Below are 25,441 nucleotides of genomic sequence, written 5' to 3' on the forward strand. Positions count from 1 at the left end.
GGACTCCTCTTCTGTATTTGTACTCATGTAGTTGCTGGCACATTGACGTCACACACGTGGGGTGTGAACATAAAAGAGGACTCCGGACACAGCACCGATACCAGGCAGATAAAGTATTAATGCAGAGGCATGGGAGGAGGTAGACTATTGGGGACAGCAGCCACAGTCAACGTTTCGAAGAGGCAATGTCACAAGGCCGGTTACCGAAAGATTTCATGCAGAAATCGGTCGGGAATTGGCATGTGGTTTATGGTGACCAACAGACAACAGACCAGAAGGAGATCTGTCTATCAGCTGCCAAAATCACTAAACATATTGGTCCCTTACAAGTCTAATCTCACCCACTTTACCACTTCAGCCAAACTTACTCCCACACCAGCCTAATAGCTACACCAAAGACTAAGTTCAGGAGCAAATCATAGACCAGACACCAGTCACATGGGTGGGAGAACAAGTCTCCTCTCCCTGATTCATTTGACATAAGAGGCCTATAAGGGATCATATGGGCATTTGTAACAGTGGGCAACATTGCTGAGGTAGTAAGACTGCATAGTGTGCAGCCTTATTACCTTTTATTATTATTAAAGGGAACCAGAGATGAACGTTTCACACAAAATAAACATATTAGTTGATAGCTTGTAAAGAATAAATGCTCTACCTGATAATTTTGCCGCTCTGGTATGCCTTTTTTAGTGTTTTTTATCCATTATTGCTCCAGGAAAAATCAAATATGGCCGCCGGCTCATATCCCTTCTCCTTCCGGGTTATACGAGTTGTTCTGGATGTGCTGTCTAGGCTATATGAGACTATGCTGCTATCTAGGCTTATGCAGCCTTTCATCTGTGTGCTTTCATATTGGTATGATCTGCCTGTAGGAAGTGTCACTGATAATAACTGCAGTTTCATTCCTATGAGAATCTAGTGCACACAGAGCACACAGGGATCATATTACAGCCACAGGGCTTCTCTCTCAGGAGCAGCAGCCCCTCCCAGGCATCACAGCTCTCAGTATGCAAAGCAGAAGATCTAAGCCAGGAGGGGGAAGGCTTGGGCTTGAAAGGACTCCACAGAAGAGTGACTCAGCTATAATGATTCCAGGTCAAACCTCGACTGAATAGTCGATGGATTCTTATCACAGTTGCTAATAGACTCATTAAGCAGATAACAATGAAACTAAAAGCAGGGTAGGTGTTTACTGTCATGTTCCCACTGATAAATGTAATAAAATACATGAGGGTGCTTCATCTCTGGTTCTCTTTAAGGGACACTTAGGGATCTAACTACGGGCACCTTCTAGATGTTTGATGAAACCCCTATTCTTTAGACCCCTTGCGCTCCTCCCTTCATGGTGATGGACCTCAACCGTCAGGGGGCCCACCCACCAGGCCTCTTATAGCAATTGTGGGCACCATAACTCCCAGTACAAGTGCTCTGGAGAGGTAGGGGGGCTGTACTGGAGTTAAGAAGTTGGGGTCCACCATGGCTTTGCTAAAAAGACCCTTCCCCCCCAGCAGCTGCAGAGCCTGATGTAGTGATTTTGACTACACTACAGGATCACTTCAAAAATGACAAATTACTTTTTATTACATTTTGAAATATAAATTCTGATGTATACCTAGTTGTGTTTTTTGTATCAACTACCTTACTGTAATAAAAATATAAAATGCCAATAGAAGTACATACACAGTATCCAGTTATTTTTCTTTGGGTATCATTGCAGCCACTGTATGAAAGTTCAAAGTATAGATAATGTCTAAATCACCAATGTCCCTACATGTAATTTGCATGGATTTCAATGCAGAAGAAAGATTACAGTTCTATGGGTTACCTAAGGTAATGCCCTACTTTATATGGGAACCATTACCAGCCAATTCTACACAGTTGACCTCAGCTCTGAGGCCGTCTCCCTCACCCCGCCCCCACCCCTCCATACTATCCTATATGCACAAACAATAAAAGCAATGTAAGCAGACAGTGATTTTATAGAACTGTAACATATCTCCATATTACATGTGTTTTATCACTGTAATATAACGCTTCTATCACACATTCCAGACTAGTCCACAGAAGTTCAGCATTAACAGTTTAAGCCCAAATTAGGAGACTCCTTTGTCTAGTTGCTAGTCATATTACGTATGGACTGTATGATGAGATTTAGCACGACCACTGAAACGTGATCCTATTTTTGTATGTCTGTGTGACCACTGGAATCTTTCCAAGCCAGTGTCTCGGCCTGTGATTCAGCACTCAGTGGGTAGCGCACTCCCTCCTAGATAATCCTCTCCTGAATGACAAGGTGTCAGTGTGAGACGCAGTCTGGTATGTAGACACATTATGGAGGTGCCACACAATCCCCATGGCTGGAGATGGACCAGTATGGCTCCTGGCTCCCAATTCTAGGATATTCTATATCAATAATTAAATAAATAGTAAGGAAAGTATTTGGCAACTTTATTATTTTATTGCTATCCTGTATATTGGATTTTCTCTCATTTTCTATCAATAGGATCTCCATGGGGCTTTGTTGTGTTACAGTGAACCGAGCATCATTTTTAGCACACAGGGCATCTAAATAGCACATTAAAAATGCATGCCGACAATGTGGCTCGGTGTTAAATAGCCCTCTATTTATTATCAATATTTTATGCGCATATGGCAGCCACCTCTTACTTCAGGTTCCCTTTATTTTACCGTTTCCAAACAACATCTGTACTATTTAGGCCCCTTTTACACTATACGCAGTACGTTACAAAGACCCCCACATCCCATTGCAGAAATAGTGATGGCTCTAAGGGACTATCTAATTGAAGGCAATGCAGTGACAGTACCTTACTGGCCAATGTGCATGTACATCCCGGAAGTGAGGCATACTTTTAATGGAAAGTATGTCTCTGATTTGGTCGCACCACGGGTGTAACGTGTGATGAGACTTCTCAGGCAAGATGTGAACGTTAAAGATCGCACCAAACCAAGTGTAACATTACCCCCCACCTACACCTAATACTAACATACCCCAAGCCACTAAGGTTTGTATATGCTAATTAAATGCCACTACCGCTGCTCAAATGCTAATTTGATCTGTGTGCCATAATTACACAGTTGGTGTCACCATGTAATTATTTTCTATTGGCACCAATATTACCAGGTACGAGTTTGTGCCATAATTACCTATCTTCCCTCAGCAATCTTCGGCTGCCTGTGTACTATTTCCCATCCGCTCCCATCATTCAATTGAAAGACATGATAGGATGTCATTTAAAATGGAATCATGGCTTCTGCTGACAGGGCAGTCACTCTCCCTCATTCCGAACCACAAGACTCAGGGTGAGTGTTTTAGGCAGTCTTGGTGTGGGCAGGCACTAGCACTGACCTCCTACCAATGCCTAACACTACTTCCCTACCTACACCTAACACTACCCCTCCAGCCAATACCTAATCCTACTTCCTATGTCTAACACTAACTTCCCATCTGCGCCTAACACTACCACCCTACCTATGCCTAATCCTAACCCCTTTACCTAAGTCTAACACTAACCCCCCCCCACCTACACCTTACACTACCCCCTACTTACACACATAACTAACACTACACCCCACCTAGGCCTAATATTAACCCCTCTACCTAATCCTAACACCCACAACTACCCCTAACACTACCCCTTACCTACAATTAATACCCCCCCACCTACACCTTACACTACCCCCCACTTACACACACACACACAACTAACACTACACCCCACCTAGGCCTAATATTAACCCCTCTACCTAAGCCTAACACCCACAACTACCCCTAACACTACCCCTTACCTACAACTAATACCCCCCCACCTAATACTAACCCCCCTGGGTATGCCTAACACTACCTCCCATCTAAGCCTAACATTAACCCTCTCTACCATACATTAACCCCTCTACCTTAGCCTAAAACTAACTACCCCCCCCCCTCCATGCCTAATACTATCCCTCACCTTCAGGGACGGATTTACCATAAGGCACTATAGGCACATGCCTACAGGCATCTGATGATGGAAAGGCGGCTCAACCCCCTCCCCAAGTGCCTCCCTCCTGCCTTCCCTATACAGAGTCCTCAGCAGAGTGTAAATGAGAGGTCACTCACCCAGGTCTCGGCATTCCACTGCAGAGATCTCTCTTCATTCTGGAGCACCTCTAGCTACTTAATACTGAGGTTCCTCTAGCTACATAATACTTGGGGACACCTCTAGCAACGTAATACTGAGGTTCTTATAGCTAATTCTTGGGGGCACCTCTAGCTACTGAATATTGAGGGTACTTCTGGCTACCTAATACTAAGGGGCACCTGTAGCTAGCAAGGATGGACAAGGGAACTAAGGAAGAAGTGACAGTTGGGACAGCCAGCACACTTGTGATACTGGCGGAGGTTTGTAGGTTCATGGAGGGCGAAGTCTAAGGTGCCAGGACATCTGTGCCTATAGGCTCCTGTGATGTAAATCCGGGCCTGCCCACCTTCATTTTACAAAATGCACAGTGCATTGTTAAGAAAAGTTTTTATGCATTAGTTAATACAAATGTATGGCCTGTCAAAAATATTTATCCCAGTGCATGAGCAGCGGCATTATTCACATCTTTGCCATACATCACCTAGGCGAAAGATCACTTGTGCGAAATGCCAGAAAATTTACAAAACAATCTTCACAACAACACATAAAACATTGTCAGTGTTTGTAAAGTAAGTCAGTACGCTGTGTACAACATGACAAAAATAATTAACAAAGCAAACTTTAACAAGAAGAAAAATCCCAAGTAAAAAAAAAAAAAAGAAAAAGCAGGAAACAGAATGCTGAGAGTAAAGAGTTAAAGAGTGTTAAGTAGCACATTTCCAGCTAAGTGCTGCAGTAACCAGCAGAGCCATATGCACGCTATTTCCATTTATTCCCAGACAGAAAGGACACAACAGCAGAAGCAGTTGGAGACAGGCGGCAGCAGCTGGACACTTACCGCTGGAGCAGTTGGGTCCTCCCCATCCCGGCTCACACTGACAGGTGTTGGGAGCTATGCAGCGGCCATGGACGCATTTATCAGCACAGTGAGCTGTCACATCAAAAAGAGACAAAGCTGGATAAACCAAACGCAGCCAAATGTTCGAGTGTTTTATTAAATTGCCTCTTATCTTAAATATACTGGCTGATCTTACTATACATCTTTTTCAGGTTTTTTTTGTGAAATGAGAGAACACAATGAAAGCGCAATAAGTTCATTCAACACTTCAGGACTTCATATAGTTTTTGCACGTACAATTTTTCCTGTCAATTTACCTGTTAGTGAATATGTTGCTGGGGAATCCAAAACTGGCATTTTGTAGCAAGACATTTTACATTACTATAGCACTGATTACATGAAAGTTACGTTTTTTGTTTTGCAACTTTTTATCTTATTTACTTACTAATCAGGCATTTTAAGGTACAACAAACAAATAGCCTCAATTCATATTAGAGCATTATGGAAATGAATATCTGTCCTGTCTACAAAAGATAACATTTTGGGGGATGTTAGGGTTCATTATTATTTTTAGTATTTATATAGTGCCGACATGTTCCGCAGTGCTGTACAGAGTACATTGTCATGTCACTGAACTGTCCCTCAGAGGGGCTCATAATCTAATCCCTACCATAGCCATATGTCTATGTATATACTGTATCATGTAGTGCATATATTGTAGTCTAGGGCCAATATTTTAGGGGGAAGCCAATTAACTTATCTGCATGGTTTTGGGATGTGGGAGGAAACCAGAGTGCCCGGAGGAAACTCACACAGGCACAGGGAAAACATACAAACTTTGGGCAGATGTTGACCTGGCTGGTATTCAAACCAGGAATCCAGCGCTGTGAGGCTAGAGCGCTAACCATTATCAGGAAGGGGTTTATATTGAAGAGGAACTTTAACCAATTAAAAGCTGACACCGCACATACGTGGAAACCCGGCCTTAATGTTATGGGGGGCTAGGGTTAGGCATCAGGAAAGGGTTTATGTTTAGGGTTTAGGCATAAGAAAGAGAAATAGATCATTTAGAGATAGTCAATATGACACATTTCACAAACTCCAGTGAAAGCACCGTCACAGATCTATAGAATGTTCCTACTTTATCAATGTTCTATGGGTCTCAGCCAGTGCCCAAATTAAGCAGTGGCTGAAGTAAATGTACTTGGACCAGTGATCATCAGGGGCCAAAAGAAGGAAGTGGGTTTATGTTCTCATTACAGGTTTATTTCTGAAGATAAAATCCTCCTAGTCAATAAGTAAGTAGTGCTGATATTTGCAAGACCACAATAATCATTACTGTTAATGTAACACATTGAATAGTGTCTCAAATCAGAGCTGTCTGTGTTGCCCGTAGTAACAAATCTGATTGGTTAAGCTAAATCCAATTTTGCAAGACATGAAGAAGCAGTATGCGAATCCTAAAGCTTCCATAATAGCCTTGCTTCACCTTTCAGGTTAGACAAACCAGCAGAAGTCATTTTATCTTTATTACAATTTCTTTTTTTCTTCTAAAAATTCTCTACATCCTACTTAAATCTGCATTTGGTAGCTTATAAGTCCTATCTGCATCTCAGAGCTCACATTCCTAATAAAGCATGAAGGGCTGTGTTTAAACAGCTGCTTATACAATAATATTAACAATGCCAAATTCAAACTGGAGAAGCATTTAGGAAGAATTCACTCTGAAACTAGAGCTGAAGACTGTGATCAATATTTCATCCATGCGGGGGCATCCATCAGTACAGTCTGTAGGATGTCTTATGCTGTGGTTTACAGTATTCCAGTGACACTTCCCAAGGACTGGGGTGCATGAGTTTTACTAGGACTGGGCTGGCTCACTGCCATGCAACAATACCAGCATAATGCTGGGCGATGGCACTGCACACTGGAGGTGAATTAGGAATAGTGCCTAAACTAAATTTAGTATGTCAGGCCCCCTTGATGCAAGTATCGAGGGCTAACATTAAGGCCTGGAACCCACTAGGAGCGCTCTTTGTGATTTGAAAAGGTCTTGCTAATGTAATGCTATGGGTGTGATCCCACTAGACTAGAGCGATGTGATTTTATAAAAATCCTCCATAGCATTGCATTAGCAAGAGCTTTTTCAAATCAATAGCGCTTAGAAAAGGCTGCTAGTGGGTTTGAGCCCTAAAGCGTAATTTCAGACAAAGAAATTGGCCACTATTCGTTTATTGCAAAGTATTGAGCTAACTTTTGAGGTGAAACATCCATTGCTACTGGAACTGGTGATAATAAATGTATGTTTTAGTATATCTTTTTTAGCAATAAAGACCTAGTGAAAGAAATTGGCCGCTATTCTTTTCAGTTTAGCCAGAGTGAAAGCCAACAGCTTGTTACTATTATTAGAAATAATTACATTCTGCAAGTGTAGCTTGTAAGTTATTACTGCAGATCTGCACCAGTGGCTGGATAGTGTACTGGTTAAGGGTTCCGCCTCTGACAAGGGTTCAAGCCCAGATTTACCTTGCAGGCGCAGATGACCTGGAAACCTAAGACTTCTCACTCCATTAATCTACAAAACCCCACCGAACCGCACCGCAACCAAGTGTGCTGGCTGTTCCAGCTGTCACTTCTCCCTTACCTGTCATAGGTAGCTACAAGTGCCCCTCAGTATTAGGTAGCCAAAAGTACTACTGATATTAAGTAGCTGGAGGTGCCCCCAAGTATTAGGTAGCTAGAGGTGTCCCTGACTGAAGGGAGATCTCATCAGTGGAATGCCGAGAGCCGGATGAGTAACCTCTCATTTACACTCTCATCAGGACTCTGCATAGGGAAGGAGAAAGGGAGGAGCTTGGGGGTATATGAGCCGCCTTTCCATCATCAGGCGCCTGCAAGCACGTGCTTACAGTGCCTTATAGTGAATCCGGCCCTGCCAGAGTTTAAATCTTGGGTCTTTCTGTTCATTAATCCATCACCGACTAAGTAAGGAGACATTGGGCAAGACTACCTAACACTGCTACTGCCTACCGAGCGCACCCTAGTGGCTGCAGCTCTGGCACTTTGAGTCCTCCAGGAGAAAAGCTCAATATAAATGTTCTGTGTCTTGTGTTGTCTAAATGTGATTCCTGAACACTTTCACAGCTAAATGCTCTCTAGGGTCACCTGTCAATGTGTTTATGTCCTGTTAGATTGCTATCCCAATTCAGCAGCGGAGTAACTCACCTGTTCAGCTGACACCCTACTCCATCAGTCTGCATGCTCCCTGTCTTCATCTTTGCTGGCCACATCTTCTCAGGGAGCCGGTGGGATGTTACATGAGTTACATGCACCGGGTTACTGACAAAAGGCGTAGGCTAGGATGAAGACAGGGAGCATGCAGACTGATGTAGGAGTACAGTGGCCGGAGAGGGGAGTCACTCCACTGATGAACTCTCTGAAGGGGCCCCGGGGGCCCGTATACACCTGGAGAGGAAGGGGGAGACCTGAGGGGGCGCTAGCCAGCTCTGGGGTTCTGGGGGTCCCATTGAGCCTAAAACTGACCCTGAATGTAATTAAACTGCTGATCTGCAGCTCTATTCACTTGAGTGAAGGAAGAGATTGCCAGCTAACTCTATTTTTTTTGTTTGTTTGCTTTTTGTTAATTTTTGCTACACCGAGAAGCAGCACTTTGCCACTTTGGTGAATATTATTTGGTGATCTATAAAGTGGTGGCAAATAACAGAACAATGTTTTATAAACATGGCAGTGGCAGCTTTTTACTGTATCTTTCTGTTGAAACTGATAATCAAAATCAAAATGCGGACCTTGCATAAAAGTATGCTTTATTTAAGTTGATTTTGCTGTAAATTCTGTAGAACTAATGCTACATTTCTGATGATCAGACTGCCCCAAGCCTTTATAAATAGGCCACTTGGATTTTATGAGAAAGCAGCTTGCATAGAAAGCACCGTAAATAAACTTTACACCTATTGACATGCTGTACGTTCTGCTCACAAACTTAATTTAATGCCTAAGAGGAACACTTGTGAATGGCCTTGTTTGCACATCTGCTCATGCCAATCATTTCCTGAGAATCCCAAAAAAGAAAATCTTGGCGTCTTTTCAAACTGCAGCCTTCACAGCACTAATCTAAAGACAAATAAGTATAACCAGCAGATTTAGCCTTATAAATGCCAAAAATGTACGCCAGCCATATTTTGCATGACAGTAATTCCATCAGTCTTTTGTGACGAAGATAATTAGGTAGCACAGTGTGCTGATACACACATTGCTGATGCACAAAGTGATTGAGCAGCCTTCATCTTTCACTGATCTGACCATTTGGTTGCTATGGGCTACGGCACATTGCACTACTTTATAAACTACATTTGTTTTATTAATGAACAATATATAATCATTTATTCACTAAAATGCAGCACATAATAGGTCCATCAAATTAACTTTTTCTCCTAAGTTTTCTCCAAGGTGATATTTCACATCTTATCAATAAAATGCCTGTTAAAGTGTACATGAGGCGAGAAGCCTTTCAGTTTCCATACTTACCTGGGGCTTCCTTAAAGTGAACCTTAAGTAAAAAAATGAATGAGTTTTACTCACCTGGGGCTTCCCTCAGCCCCCTGGAGCTGTCCGGTTCCCCGCGCAGCCTCACTCCGATCCTCCTGTCCCCACCGGCGGCTACTTCCAGTTTCGGCGACAGGCGCCGACAGGCTGGGAACGCGAGTGATTCTTCGCGTTCCCGGCCACAATAGCGCCCTCTATACTGCTATTGCGGCAAGGAAGGCCGCAATAGCAGTATAGAGGGCGCTATTGTGGCCGGGAACACAAAGAATCACTCGCGTTCCCAGCCTGTTGGCGCCTGTCCCCGAAACTAGAAGTAGCCGCCGGCGGGGACAGGAGGATCGGAGCGAGGCTGCGAGGGCACCGGACAGCTCCAAGGGGCTGAGGGAAGCCCCAGGTGAGTAAAACACTTTTTTTTTTTTTACTTAAGGTTCACTTTACGCCCCCTTAAGGCTGCTCCTCCCTTACCATCTCCCCAGGTGGCTACAATCCTAAGCAATTCAGCCCGAAAGCCTGGCCGAGTGGCGCTTCATCGTGCGGCCAGGCGCGCTAAGAAAGCCTCAGGTAAGTATGGAACCTGAGAGGCTTTTTGTCTCATGTACACTTTAACAGGCATTTTATTGATAAGAAGTGAAATATCCCCTTGGAGAAAACTTAAGGAGAAAAAGTTAATTTGATCAGGCCCATTATGTGCTGCATTTTTGTAAATAAACGATTACACATTTCTCATTCATAAAACAAATTCAAATGTAGCTTATAAAGTACTGCATCCTAGAGCCTCATTTTTGAAGTGAAGCAAAAAATGAAGGCACAAGTTCTACCTACAACAATAAAATGCATTTCAGCATCACAGGCCCATGCAGAGAAAGCCGTGGCTAGGTATTGGCTATATTTATGTACTTACGGACACACATGTCTTTGCTTTCATAGAAGCCAGGGCAGCACTGAGATTTGCGTCTATACATCGTTTTCTCTCCGCGCCTGTAAGCAGTTCGATAGCTTATTCTGCAACGTGCAAAAGAAAAAAATTGAGACAAATTAGAAACAATGCATGCCCCACAACCCAAGACAACATTTTTGGACTGGTGTAAATATAAAGCTGTATGAATAGGTCAGCACTCGGCAGTTGGCAGTATAAATTATGCTGTTCCTATATTTTCCTTCTCTCACTCTAATTTCCATACATAAAACAAAATACAGTTCCCAAACCTCCCAGAATCTCCAGATACTCATGAAATCTCCTCAGTGTTCCAGTGATGATTGCACATAGAGACTTGCAGCAGTATTTTGGAAGCATTTTAAGAGGAGCTGGTGTTACCACAGTAGCACAGACCCCTCTTGGGGGTACGAGGAGGCCTACATGTGGCACCCCTCTTGAGATGCAAAGTATTTTGCGTGTGCCAACTCCTGTAGGATACAGCAGGGAGGTAGCTTTACATCCTGCATATTCTGGTAAGCGGATGCAATATTCAAACGCTGTGCCATTTTAATTAGTCAATAGACTTGAGGCAGCCAGTATACACTGTATGTCAGGTGATCAATGGTCTGAGCACACATTTCTTTTTTTTTTTTTGTGAGTATGCACTCACCCACTTACGTTCCCACTTGTTGGAAGGGATGTGGCTGCTACAGCCATTATCCACCCTTTTCAGGTTCAGTTCAGTGGTGAGGGCATGGCCATGTGCCATATGATGTGGTAGGAAAGGGTATTGAAGGTTGCTGCTGATGGGTTTCTAGGGTGCAGTGCAGTTGGCTATAGTGAGAACAGCGCTGTCCTGAATTCCACATTCCACCCCCTCTTGTTGTTTGGCAATGTGTCATGTGACCGCACACTAGCCTCTGTATTGGTGCAGAAGACAGATGATGACATCAGGGTGGGGAGAGGATGGCCGCTGCTCAACCAGCTGGATTTGTAGACAGACACAGTAGCTGAGGGGGCTCATTTTGCAGTTCTTTATGCAAATGATTCAGTTCCACTATAGAAGACCTACAAAAGGATAATTAACTATTCATTAAAAAAAGCCTTCACCCAAACAAACTGTTTTCTATTATGTATTGCTGCAGTAGGGGTAACCGCATTGCTTGTTTGATTTCTGTGGCTTGTGAATGCATCTTTGTTCTGCTGATATTGGTGATATGCGTCATGCATATGCTCCACCCTCACCAGGCAGAGATTGCATGTTACAGGCAATGTGAGAATTCCACAATGCTTCTTGAGCTTCTCTGCCAAAGCAAACTCATCTAGGCATACTGTTTCTGTGAAAAATTATGATTTTACAATAGAAACAACATGAAAGCAATGTACATTCACAAACCTGGCGTTCAAGTGAGAGATGTAACGTAATTAGCTGACATGAATTGCTGTTTAAGCTTAAAAGACATCTGTCCTCCCCACATGAGGAAATGAACTGCATCAGGCGCTGATTTGTGGTCAAGGATAACTGGCAAAGGCCATCTGTGGCTAACCATGGCAGAATCACCACAGACTTCTCAGCTGGCACTCACTTGCATATCTAGACCTATTGCCTGACTTGCTGTAATTGTTAGCTAGCAGCTCTACCACTCCCTGGTAATTACTACACTGGGCTGGCATCAGCAAAGCTGACAAATATGCTTCAGAATCTCAACATAGGAATTGAAGTCCCTGTACTCCTCACCCTCATATACAATAACCTGTGTATAAATGCATGTCTATGTGCCAGAGAATTGTGGCTACAGGAGTCTTATTACTGAACCCACAAGTGGACCGGTCTCTGCATACATCACCTGTAGAAACGATTCTTACATGCATGCCACGGACACTACACTCTGATTATGTATCAATCTTTGTCAGGAGAGTTAACTGATCACCAGGCGCCCTCTCTAGCCTTCCAAAAGCAAAACAGTAATGCAGCACAAGAGAGTATAGTATGCAGGGTTAGTGAATTACCATATCCAGAATAAGCAAAAAAGATTCCACACGTACAATTAACCCTTAGACTGCCAGCTATTTTTTTGTAACTATGTTTGTATTGTGTTTATTAAAGCGGTATTAAACTCTCACATACTATTCAATAAAAATGTGTTATCCTACTTTTTATATCCCATACAGTTATCATATTTGCTTTTGTAAATAAGTATTATTATTCATTTAGAAATTACAAGTTCCCAAAGTACAGTTTTATTTGCTCTGAAAGCTGCCATTGCGTTTTATTCATAACTAGTATATTTATATTGTAATGTACCCGGTAATGATTTCTGAGCGGTGTATCAGTTCTGGATACATTAGAAGAAGTTTCTGCACACAGTCAGGGAATGTTTACATTCCTCTCTGCTACAATTAAGTAAACACAAGATAATGTTATCACTAATTCGGATGCAGATCTCCCTGCAGGGAGCATTCTATTGAAAAAGTAAAGGTGCCTAACGATTATGGGCAGATTCGACAAAGAGACAAATGTATCTCTAATCGAAGCATGAAATCCGCACCGCCGCTGCACCCAATGTATAAATGTTGCCCCTCAGTGTGTGCATTTATACATTACCTGTCCTGTAGCAGCCTCTACGCAGTGTCCGTAACCTCCGGGCGGCTCTTCATACACGCTACTGGCGCATAGTGTCTGACGTCAGACGCTATACGCGAGTCGCTTTTATGGAGAGCCGCCTGGAGGTTACGGACACCGCGCGGAGGCTGCAACAGGACAGGTAATGTATAGGTGCACACGGGGGGCACATTTATACATTGCGGTGGCAGAAGCTGGAGTTTTGTCGTCTTGGTGCTTGTTCCGGAAATTGCACACCTGACCAAGCAACTTCGGCCCAACATCTTGCGGCATGCGCGATCGACCGTGCGACCACTTTCTGTCTCAAAATTGGTCGCTTTCTCGGTTGGGCATGCACTTGGTGGCAGCGATTTTCATTCGATTATAATAATCGAATTGGATGGTTGATTGGCCGCCAAGTCACCTGATGTATGGCATCCATAAGTCCTGTGTTTTATCCCTTTGAGTGCTGTTCTGCTAATAAAAAAAGATTGTTGTATGCCTAGCAACACAGCACATTGTCAGCTTACCCAGCTGACTGGCATCTGTGCAGCATGGCCCAGCGATGTTGCAACACTCATGGTGTATTCCTAGCATTAAAGAGACTCCGTAACAAAAATTGCATTCTGTTTTTTATCATCCTACAAGTTCCAAAAGCTATTCTAATGTGTTCTGGCTTACTGCAGCACTTTGTACTATCACAGTCTCTGTAATAAATCAACTTATCTCTCTCGTCAGACTTGTCAGGCCTGTGTCTGGAAGGCTGCCAAGTTCTTCAGTGTTGTGGTTCTGCTATGAACTCACCCTTCCAGGCCCCTCTGTGCACACTGCCTGTGTATTATTTAGATTAGAGCAGCTTCTCTCTTATCTTTTACAAGCTGGATACATCGTCCTCTGAGCTGGCTGGGCTTTCACATAGTGAGGAATTACAGACAAGGGCAAAGCTGTTTGCAGGAAGAAAAGAGCAGCCTGAAACTTCAGTGCATGAGAACAGGGGGAAAGAAACACACAAATGATCTCTTGAGATTCAAAAGGAAGGGTGTATACAGCCTGCTTGTGTATGGATGTATTTTCTATGTGTGGACATACTGTACATCAACCTACTTCCTGTTTTGGTGGCCATTTTGTTTGTTTATAAACAAACTTTTTAAAACTGTTAACCACTTTTAATGCGGCGGGGAGCGGCGAAATTGTGACAGAGGGTAACAGGAGATGTCCCCTAACGCACTGGTATGTTTACTTTTGTGTGATTTTAACAATACAGATTCTCTTTAAGGTTTGTACACACCTTTGATGGATGTCGACCAGGCAACATCCATCAAAGGTGTGTGGAAACCTTAATGCTGGAAATAAACCATGAGTTTTTACGGCAGATCGATGGCTCGATAATTTCCAGCAGGTCTGATTTGATTGTGATCATTTTCTGATCGATTTTCTCATAAAAGTGAATGAAAATTGATCAGAAAGAAAATCTGCCAAAAAAAACTCATCATGTGTTCCCCGCATTAGAGTGAAGTAGAAGTAGAAGAAGAAGTAGTAGTATCTGTAGAAAAGAGATATAACACCGCTCAGCACTCTGCTGGAACTAACCAAGAGCAGGATAAAAGCTCAGCCAGGCCAGATAAGTACTTGTGAAAAAAATCTGCTCTGACTGAAATGTTCATTTTAACAAAGCTTACTGTGATTTTTTCACAAGTAAATTATCTGAAGCCCCAGCAAGCACAGGGTACATACCTGTGTCTAGTGCACTTGAACCAGTTCAGTATATCTGTGCAGCTTGTATAGTAGACTTGGTCAAATGGATGTGCATAGGATTCCTGAACTGTAACAGAGTAGCTGTGGAAAGATACACAACAGATGACACATGCTTATATAACTATTTTACTGAATTAAAGCTGTCCACTGTCTGACACTGTAATTAATTTTACAAATCAATACAATAGTTACATTCCTTTCAGTTAAAACACATCTCGAATCTGGGGATTAATTAAATGTTGGAAACAGTTAACTCAGCAACCACCAGCAAATTGTGGTGGTGTCTGTATAATTTGTACATTACTGTTACATTAAAGTTATTTCACTTAAACTCAAAGTGCAACCCGACTTCAGACCTCAGCGCTGAGAAACATGGGATCCTGATTGTAGCAGTGCAGGAGGTATCTGAGATTGTGGGTTTTGGTTATAAGAAAATATTGCAGAGTATGGAATGCATTTCCATTTAAAGAGAAACCCCTTCAAAGTGAATCTGTGGTGGGAATCAAGAATAAAAAGCAGACAGAAAGCGGTGCCTACATTATTTCAGAAGCCAGGGCTCTCCATATGCAAATGTCACTGCCATAGCCCATAGATGAGGGAATAATTCCCTGCATTGCTGGCCTGGACTCTCTCAGTTAGATAGGGGTGTGGCAGCTTAACTTCGGGATGGGAGGAGTTATCAGTAAGTGAGTCCCTTTAGTTACTTGACCTTTTGTGTGCTATGCAAGATAAAAAAACATGCTTTTAACACCTTCGCCTCAAGGTATTTGCTTTTGGTGGATATCTACTTTTTTATCCCAATAACTAACCTACCCTAATCCCCAATCCTAGCCTAAATTTTACCTGTGAACCATCCCCAACACTAAACTACCCCCATCCACTGTTTAACACTAACCTCAACCCCTTACTAGCCTCTTCTAATCCATTACTTGACTTAATGACGGGAAGGATTCGCTGAAACGCGTCATGACGCTGCCAGCACACAGAATACCCAAGGGTCAGCCGCCCAGTCCTCATCCACCAGGACATGGCTCGCCGCAGGCCATGGGGAACGCACAGGCGGTTCCCTCAGAGGTTCCCAGGCTATGGCTTATGCCCATGTTGATACGCCTTTCTTCTACTTGTATCCAGTAAGTGCAAATTATGTATGCGCAGTTGTCTCGAATAAATTTGGTTTTACACTATGGAGTGCTCCTCCTCTCTCCATTTAATCCATTACATGTCCCTAATGTTTCCTTGAGTAACTTCTAGCACTGATCCTAAACTGTTAATTTAACCTAGCACTAACCTTAACTTAGTATGATTAACACTAACCTAAACTACAAACTCTGACACTCTCTTGATACATATTCTAATGTTGACCATTGCCCTTACACAAAACTAAAATCAGTACTAACGAAAACATGCACTCTAAAGGCAAATTAAACTCTCAATTGATTTAGTTCAATACTCCGATACCCTGTACATTTTACCTCTGGAACTGAGCCTTTTAAAGGGAACCTGAAGTAAGTAAATTCACTTCAGGTTTGACACATATGTAAGTTAAGGGAAGGCTCTGGATACCATAGAGCCTTCCAGGTCCCAGTCCATCCCCTTGTTCCTGCGCTGTCCCCAGTTGAAGTTATTTGACCTGCTAGTTGGAATCGCTCTTTGGTAGTCTTTGGTACACCTAGGTTGACAGTTTTTGAATTATAAGCAAACACGAAGTGAGGAAATTCACTGCCAGTTTGATACATACCTAAGAAGATGGAAGGCTCTGGATACCGTAAAACCTTTCCTATCCTCGGTCCATCCCATTTTCCTGCATTGTCCCCTGTTAAAGTTATTCAATCTGCTAGGTCTTTGGTACTCCTTGGGAAGCTATCCAAACTACTCACATCCCTTGGGGGCAATGATCTCCAGCTGAGACCCAACTTTTTGACACTGGGCCCTACATTGTGCCCCAGAATTCATCAAGACTACCAGTGCCTAAAGCAGCAAAGCAACCTCAAAACCATAAACCTGCTCCATTTTTTACTAGAAAATTCCATATTGTCAGCACCTGTTAATTAGTGTGAAATGTCTCTCGTTGGGTTTTTTTTTTTTTTTTTTGGTTGGTTGTTTTTTTTGTTTGTTTGTTTTTTTCTTTTTGTGTTCTTTTAGTGCAAACAAAAGAAATAAACATGACAATACTGAAGCATTTGTAAAATTGCGTCAATCTCCTGGGGGAAGTAGTGCTTTTCTGATTTAACCACTGGGCGACCGCCCCACGCCAATGGGCGTGGCCTGCCATGTATTGATGAGTGCCAAAAGCCTGAAACAGGCTGTCTACATGTGGGGTTGATGTGGCTGTGTAATATTTAAAGCTATAGGCTTGCTATACACCAGCGGTTCTGGATGCTAGCCTGGCTTACAGGGGCGAAAAGAGATAATTTGCATATTCAGTAGTGGTGCATTAAGGGTAAGCACAAATGTTCACTTATAGCTGAATTATTGCAAGTTTCCTTCTGTTTTAAGAAGGCAAATTTCACCAAGCATTGCTTGTTAGTAGGAGGGCTTTTCGGTCTATTTTATCCCCCTATACATTCCTAGTGGTTTGGGTCACCCCGAGCTGCTTGGTTACTCTGTTTCCCCTAAGTGAAAATAAACTGAAACAAATGTATCTATCCTTCTACTCCTACAATTACCTTTTTAGGTATCCTATAGTTTTATTTTATATTTAAAACTCAAAGTAGATTTAATATTGTATGGTCTCTGCTCAATGACACAGTCTTTCAAGTGTGCTAGAGCTAAAATATATGAACTACTGACCGTTTTTTTGTCTATCCCACTCACTGTTTTCTGTCATGCAACAGTTTGATGGCTGAAAACATAGTGAGGATTATGTTATGGTCCAACTAGGTCCTTACTGGATAGAAACTGCCACTTGCATACCTGAATGTTAACTCTTACAGGCAGAATAAGAAAAAAAGAACATGTACGTTTGGTACTGCACGTGCATATGTCTATCTCATCATGTCACATGTCACCCAGGTACACTATTAATGCAAGGATGCCAATATTTTTAGCCATGACTGTATTAAAGGTAGAGATTCCAATTCATGTTTCACATTGCCACAAACAAGGCTAATCTTAATATGGTGATGGAGTCATGTCACCATATCCACTGCAGACGTGCAAAAGATATTACTGTGAGGGCCGGGTTGAGGAAGAGGCGTGAGAGGCTTTAGCCTCACGGCGCAGTGTAGGAGGGGGAGCACAACTCACTCAGCTAACATTCCCCTATTGTGTTTGAAGCAGAGAGAAATAAGAAAAGGGGACACATGGCTGTGACTGCAAGCCAGATAACTAGAGATTAAGGTGTTGGGGTGATTGGGACCCTCTTAGTCCAATAGCAATCAGTGTGTGACGGTTGGGGTGGGAGGGATAAAGGGGCGCACTTTAGTGTCTCAGCCTTGGGTGCTGGAGGACCTTTTCCCGGCCCTGATTACTGTTCATATCAATGCATGGGAAGGCTTTCACTTGACCTTGATTTACTGGTGTCATCTGAACAATCACAACCCTCTACATACTGTATATAATAATCACATACAGAAGACTAAACATGACTCCTGGTGGGCATTAGGGGTCACAATTGGCTGGCTCAGATGACCAGATTTCAAACTTCACAGTATATTTTTGGTATATATTTATGTAAACCTACTTATCTAAGCACGCACTTACCTTTCCCAGTGACTGCACACATTTGGATCTTCAAGATTCAGTGACAAAGACATTCCAAACCATCGGTAGAGAATTAATGGAATCAGCCCAGTGCAGTGCGATAACTGAACCATTTTCTTGCATCAAGCAGCCTGCTGGAAATGAGATATGTCTTCCATTATAACAGGCAAACCTATGATAACTACAAAAACATAAAACTCTCCAGCCTGCACTCTTATAATTTACATAAACTTCATAACATGATATTTATAACATGCCACAAATGGTCACATGTTAGAGCCTACAGACAACAGAGGAGACTCCTCCATCTGTTAACAATAAGGTATGAAGATTCTCACACAGCTGGGACATAACGGATATCACACCTTCCTTCACACAAGCACGCTTTTCCTTTTTCTCAAGGACTTATTGCCTGAATAGACCACACAAAGGTTTGAGCAAAGAAACATTCAAGTTAATGGGAATGATTACATGCTGTGGTACAGTTCAGGACAGGCAAAATATATATATACTTGATCATGACACTACTTGAAAAGTGATATAACATCTGACTTGTGCATGAGGTAGATGCAGTGATTATAATCAGAAAACCAGAACCAAGCAACAGGTTTCCTCTTACAGCATCCATCCTACACCAAAAGGTCAACGTCAGTCACTGTTGTAAGAGATGGGAAACTGACCTCACCTTGTCACCAATATGTGCTGCATAAATTCAGAGTACAGCATATGAACATTCCACTATATACACCAGTGGTCCTCAAACTAAAGGCCCACAGGCTGAATGTGGCCCCCTGAGGCTTTTTTACCGGCCCCCACACACAAAATGTATTATAGATGCTGTCAGCTACATCTTTAAATATTGGTGGTTCGCATATAGAATGAAGCCAGTAAGCAGTAATTCCCTGGTTTCCAATCAAATTCCACATCAGGTGACACTGCTGTCCAATTGGACTGCAGGTTGTCACCTGGGTATGCGTCACTGTCTGTCCCGCAAAGACTTCGACATCATTTTATGTATACTCCGGCCCCCCAGTAGCCTGGAGCATGTGGACTCAGCCCATGACCCAAAACGTTTGGGGACCCCTGATATACACAGTCAGTCTCCCTAGTGGAAAGAAGCAGTGTCAACAGTTCATGTCTGGAAAACACACACAAACAGAATACACTAAGGGCCTGCACACACTGCTGCGCTTGCACTGCGTTTTTAAAATCACATGCATTTTTTAATCGCAAAGTCTTTTGAAAAATCATGAAAATCATGAAGACCCGTACACACTGGTGCAATGCGATTTTTCTATTTAAGGCTTTGCGACTTAAAAATCGCATGCGATTTTAAAAACGCAGCACAGGCGCAGCAGTGTGTACAAGCCCAAACACACACTCAGAATACACACACACACACACACACACAGAATACACACACACAATACACACACACACACACACACAGAACACACACACCAACATACACACACACCAACACACACACCAACACACACACACTCAGAACACACACACACACACACACACACACACACACACACACACACACACACACACTATCAGTTTGGATTCTGACCAGGCATAGACATTTTTTTTATGATTGAACAGATTTAACATGGGATCCAACCTCTTCTCCCAGCAGGCACTCACTCTACACTTGCACCAGAACCTGATGCATATCACGTGATCGGAAGCCAGAGGTATGCAACATAGAGTGACTGCCGAAAGGAACGAAGACCCAACTCAGTGCTGGGGCAGGTAGATATAATGCTCCACTGCACTGCTCCGCAAAATAGGAACAGGAGCGACCGTCATAGCCCTAGACCAGGGGTCTCAAACTAGCGGCCCGCGGGCCATTTGCGGCCTTCGATACAATATTTTGTGGCCCTCGCTGGCAAAAGCTTCCTTATAGTTCGCTTCAGCGCTCCCAAGTAATCCGCCGCATCCCCGCTGCTAAACGAGGGCTGCAGAGCCCCCAGATCGCCCGGGGGGCAATCCGCCGGCATTTCCTGGAAGGGGCAGAGCTTTTAGCTTCAGCTCTGCCCCTCCTGACGTCAATCGCCGCCTCTCCCTGCCCCTCTCTGTGAAGGAAGAGTGAGAGGGGCGGGCAGAGGCGGAAATGCGCCGCGATTGTGAAATTCCTTATGCGGCCCAGCCTCATCCTGACTTTGCCTCCTGCGGCCCCCCAGGTAAATTGAGTTTGAGACCCCTGCCCTAGACCCTCCTGCAGTTAAGGGGTCATGGGGCTATCATTGCACTCCTGGTCCATACAATATTCTCACATTCTTACAGTTTAACCCTCTTCTACATAGATTTGGTTACATTGTCGAATTATAATTGTATTATCAATTGGAACTATTCTTTTATTTCAAGGTTTTTTATAAAATGGTCGGTATGATTCATTGTAACCCTAAGAACAGGATAAATTAAGGAAAAATGAATTCAGTATTTTGGCTTGCATGTATTGCTGCAGTACCCTTCTCACTTCTGGCCACTGTGCATTGCATATACATGCTTTCATGCACTGCACAAGCATGCAGGAGGTCTTACTCATTTTCAGTAAGAAGAAATTTATGTAGATAAATGCCTAAAGTGCAGCTGAACTGAGATATGGAGGCTGCCATATGTATTTCCTTGTATACAATGTAAGTTGCCTGGCTGTCTTGCTGATCCACTGCCTCATGAGCCCCATCTACACCATACAATTGTTTGTGCGATTCGATTCATCGATTCGATTTGATTGAATCCGACATGTCCGATCTGGATTCGATTTGTCATTGTTTTGCAATGGCAAATCGAATTCCGATCGGACATGTCGGATTGAATCGATTCGAATCATCTAATCAATTAATCGAATCGCATAAAAAATTGTATGATGTAGATGGGGCTTAATACTTTTAGCCACAGACCCTGAACAAGAACGCAGATCAGAGGTTGCTGACTGAAGTTCGACTTAATCTGGTAAGACTTCAGTTTAAAGCTGCATGCTTGTTACAGGTGTATGATTCAGATACTACTGAAGCCAAAGAGATCAGCAGGACTGCCGGAAAACTGGTTCGTAGCGATGAGCACAAATTTCGCATAGACATAATTCTGCATCAAGATTCGCAATTAGGATGCAAAATCACAATGCGAAATTTCAGAAAAAATAATAGTTCATTTCGTCTGTATTTGTAATCATTCCTAAGTTCGCACAATTTTCACCTTATAGTGGGTACTGGTGGGAACAAGTAAAAAAAAAAAAAAAAAAACACAACGATTTTTCAAAAAGACCTTGTAGCTTTTGAGAAAATCGATTTTAAAAATGCAAGGGAAAAATGTTTTTTAAACTGTCATTTATAAAGTTTAAAAAAAACATTTTTTTCCTTTGCATTTTTAGTGACAGTAGCATATTACACGAAAATGACACAAAATCGCGAATGAATACACAAAATCAATTGAGTTTACAAATCATAGCTATGTATGGGCGTAAATTCACGTCGATTATGATCATCACTACTAGTATGGTTTAAAAGTACATAAATATGGCAGCCTCCATGTCCCTCTCAGTTCAGGTGTCCTTTAAAGCCTCTTTCACAGTGCGGCGTTAAAGTCGCACGTTAAAACAACATGTAACGCAGAATAACGCACTGCAATGAAAAATCAATGCCCTGTTCACAGTGCACACGTTGTGATGGTGTATTAACGCTGCACGTTAAGTGAAAGTACTGCATGCTGTGCGTTATACACGTTATTAGTTGCATTGGACTGTTTGCACATGCTCAGTAATGACTTGGAAGCAGTTTACATTCCCTGTATGCTCTATTGTATGCAACGATAATGGGGCATTAAGTTGCAGTGCGACTTTTTTGGGGTGTTGCGTTGTAACTTGCGTTGCGACTAACGTCGCATCAAACCGCAACATCCTACTGTGAAAGAGGCCTTAAAGAGACACTGAAGCGAAAAAAAAATAATGATATTATGATTTGTATGTGTAGTACAGCTAAGAAATAAAACATTAAGATCAGATACATCAGTGTAATTGTTTCCAGTACAGGAAGAGTTGAGAAACTCCAGTTGTTATCTCTATGCAAACAAGCCATTAAGCTCTCCGACTTTAGTTAGTCGTGGAGAGGGCTGTTATCTGACTTTTATTATCTCAACTGTTCCTGGACTATTTACTTTTCCTCTGCTAGAGGAGAGGTCATTACTTCACAGACTGCTCTGAAAGACTCATTTTGAATGCTGAGTGTTGTGTAATGTGCACATATTATAGAATGATGCAATGTTAGAAAAAACACTATATACCTGAAAATAAAAGTATGAGAATATTTTCTTTGCTGCTAATCTTCTAGTAATTATTCATAGTACACAACCAATTCACTATATCATATTTTTTTTTTCGCTTCAGTGTCTCTTTAATGTAGAGAAACATGTTAAAAGTTAAAAAAAATGTTCTAAACATTACTAAAGTGAGAAAAATGGTTATTATAAAGGGACATTTAATCTCTGCACACTGCTGAACAATAGCTTCCCTTGCCACTTCTGTGACATGAAGTTGAAAAAAGGCGCTGAACTGTTTCATGATTGTGTTGTCTGTTATTAAGTTTACCACAAGGTCTAAATTACAGATCACTGAGCAGCATGTTGCCATTAAACTACAAACAACTTAAATGAGAAATATTATAGTACTTGTTTTCTGCTTGTTCACAGCAGTAGCGAGAACCTTGCAGCAAAACAGTTGTTTATTTATTATGCTGGATTTCTGTTTTAAAGGAAACCCAAAAAGAGAAGAACTTGAAAGCTTGCTGACTGACAGACTTCATTTTAAAAATGCCACTTAGCAGACTGTAATGCTTATTCTCAGTAGTTAGAATTTATATTAAATATTATATTAGTATTTCATAAATATGCTGTGAATTGCTGACAGTAATTGTGGGATCACTCTGAGAATGGTACACACTATGCAATATTCACTACAGATTGTCCGCTTATCGGGGAGTGAACTCTTATGCCAATCGCTAACTATAACAATCTACCACCATATACAGCATAAAACCATTTCTCCATCGCAAAAAATTGCACTTTGCTTGATCGATTTATATCGCCGTAAGACCCCCTTGCTGTTGCTTGGATAATTAGCACAAAGCAGGAGGATTTGATATTCATTTTTTACATCTGCACTAAGGCCCTATTCACACTTACAAAACGCAGGAGTGATTTTTCCGCGATTTCACACAGAAAAATCACTGAACACTGCGGCGACTTTGCAGCGATCGCGTTTAGCGCTTCTATTGCACTGAAACGCAATCACCGGGTAATCGCCTGAAAATGGTGCAGGCGACGCTTTTGTGTTTCGCGTTTTTGGCCGACTCGCGGCGATTAGCGCAAATTGCCCAAGTAAGAACGGGCCCATAGGGTTTCATTACGCTAGCGTTTGAGCATTTTGCCGAAATTGCGGCAAAACGCTCTAGTGTGAATGGGGCCTAACAAGCTGGCTGTTTCCAAGGTTCTTATTCACACTGCGTAAATGTGTCTTATATGCACATAAAAACTAACAATCAGGTCGATATATTGTTTGCCATTTATCTTTGCAACATTGCTACAATATAAGAAGTTGAACTCAGGGAATTGATGTTTTTTTAACCAAAGTCATTTCCACCTCTGCTAATAAAATGCATTCAGTTCAGTTTATAGAGTGCAAATACTTCAGATTTATAATTTATTTATTTATTATTTATTATAATTTATTTATAATCAACAAATTAGAGAAGCTATAGACAAATATTTTTAAAATAAATGAGACTCCTGGCATGTGTGAACAGGTATTACGGGAGGCTCATCAAGCCTATGTCTGTGGGGTTTGTAACAAAGAACGTCTCTGCTATCTACTCCTTTAGACAAAATAAACAATAGGAATCTGAACATAAACAAAAAGCTAATAATAAATATTATTATGTTTATAAAGCGCCAACATATTCCATGGCGCTGTACAATGTAAAAAGCAATCATCCTCTATAATAATATGCAAGTGTCCCTGTGTCAGTGCTTTTTTGTACTGCGCATGTGCAGGGACAAGACGCAGAGACACTGCCAAGAGCCGGAGGAGGGCGGGGCCAGAAGGGGCGGACGTGTGTGCGCACGGCGTGCGCGCGGGGCGAAGTCATGACAGACCTAGCCCGTTTTTAAACAGGCTAAGGTCACTCGTGGGATATAAAATAATACAGACAATGGTATACACCAAATGTACAAAATACGGAGTTGGAACAAAATACAGAATTGGTCATTACAGGGACAATATTAATATGAATGAATGTGTTACAAATTCCAAGACACAAAAGAGTGAGAGAGCTCTGCCCTTGCAAATGATGCTTTATTAGTAGATTTACAAAAGGCAAGGAGCGAGCTACATAATCTCACTTTGCAAAAGTTTGAATCTAATATATTCAGAGCCAAGGTGAAATTCTACGCTCAAGGTAACAGAGCAGGCAAGCTGTTAGCCAATCAGGTTAAAAATAAGCAAGCCAAATCTAGGATCCATTATGCTAGCAAGACTTGGAGTAGCTAGTAGAGCTAAGGCACTGCATCTCCAGTTGTGTTCAGTGCCTAGATGAGATATAAAACATCCTAAAGCCCCATCTACACCATACAATTTTTTGTCCGATTCGATTCAATTCATTGACTCGATTCAATCCAACATGTCCTATCGAGATTCGATTCGATTTGCAATGGCAGATTGAATTGAATCAAATCCCGATCGGACATGTCGGATTAAATCGAATCGAATCAATGAATTGAATCGGACAAATAAAATGTATGGTGTAGATGGGGCATAACACAACACCAGGGCCCATATGGAATTCCCTTTTTCACCTGTTTTATTTCCTAGGAAATAATTTTAATTTTGTCTTTAAAATAACACTTCAGCATTTTACAATTGA

The 25,441-nt window shown here is 42.1% G+C and overlaps 1 protein-coding gene across 4 annotated transcripts in view; it reads right to left on the reverse strand.

The window, feature by feature from the left end:
* Positions 1-25,441, reverse strand: part of MEGF10 (multiple EGF like domains 10) — a 156,607-nt gene that overhangs the window by 83,054 nt on the left and 48,112 nt on the right. For 3 of the 4 annotated variants that reach the window (XM_068246769.1, XM_068246752.1, XM_068246759.1), the window contains exons 2-5: positions 18,519-18,652; positions 14,796-14,897; positions 10,445-10,545; positions 4,981-5,073 (exon numbers count right to left, since the gene is read on the reverse strand). In XM_068246769.1, coding sequence (XP_068102870.1) covers positions 4,981-5,073; positions 10,445-10,545; positions 14,796-14,897; positions 18,519-18,631 — 409 coding nt within the window. In that variant the 5' untranslated portion in view covers positions 18,632-18,652. The remainder of the gene's footprint in view (positions 1-4,980; positions 5,074-10,444; positions 10,546-14,795; positions 14,898-18,518; positions 18,653-25,441) is intronic. The other variant, XM_068246753.1, reaches the window with a different exon arrangement.

The sequence above is a fragment of the Hyperolius riggenbachi genome, chromosome 1, assembly GCF_040937935.1.
Source record: "Hyperolius riggenbachi isolate aHypRig1 chromosome 1, aHypRig1.pri, whole genome shotgun sequence".
NCBI classification, from domain to species: Eukaryota; Metazoa; Chordata; class Amphibia; order Anura; family Hyperoliidae; genus Hyperolius; species Hyperolius riggenbachi.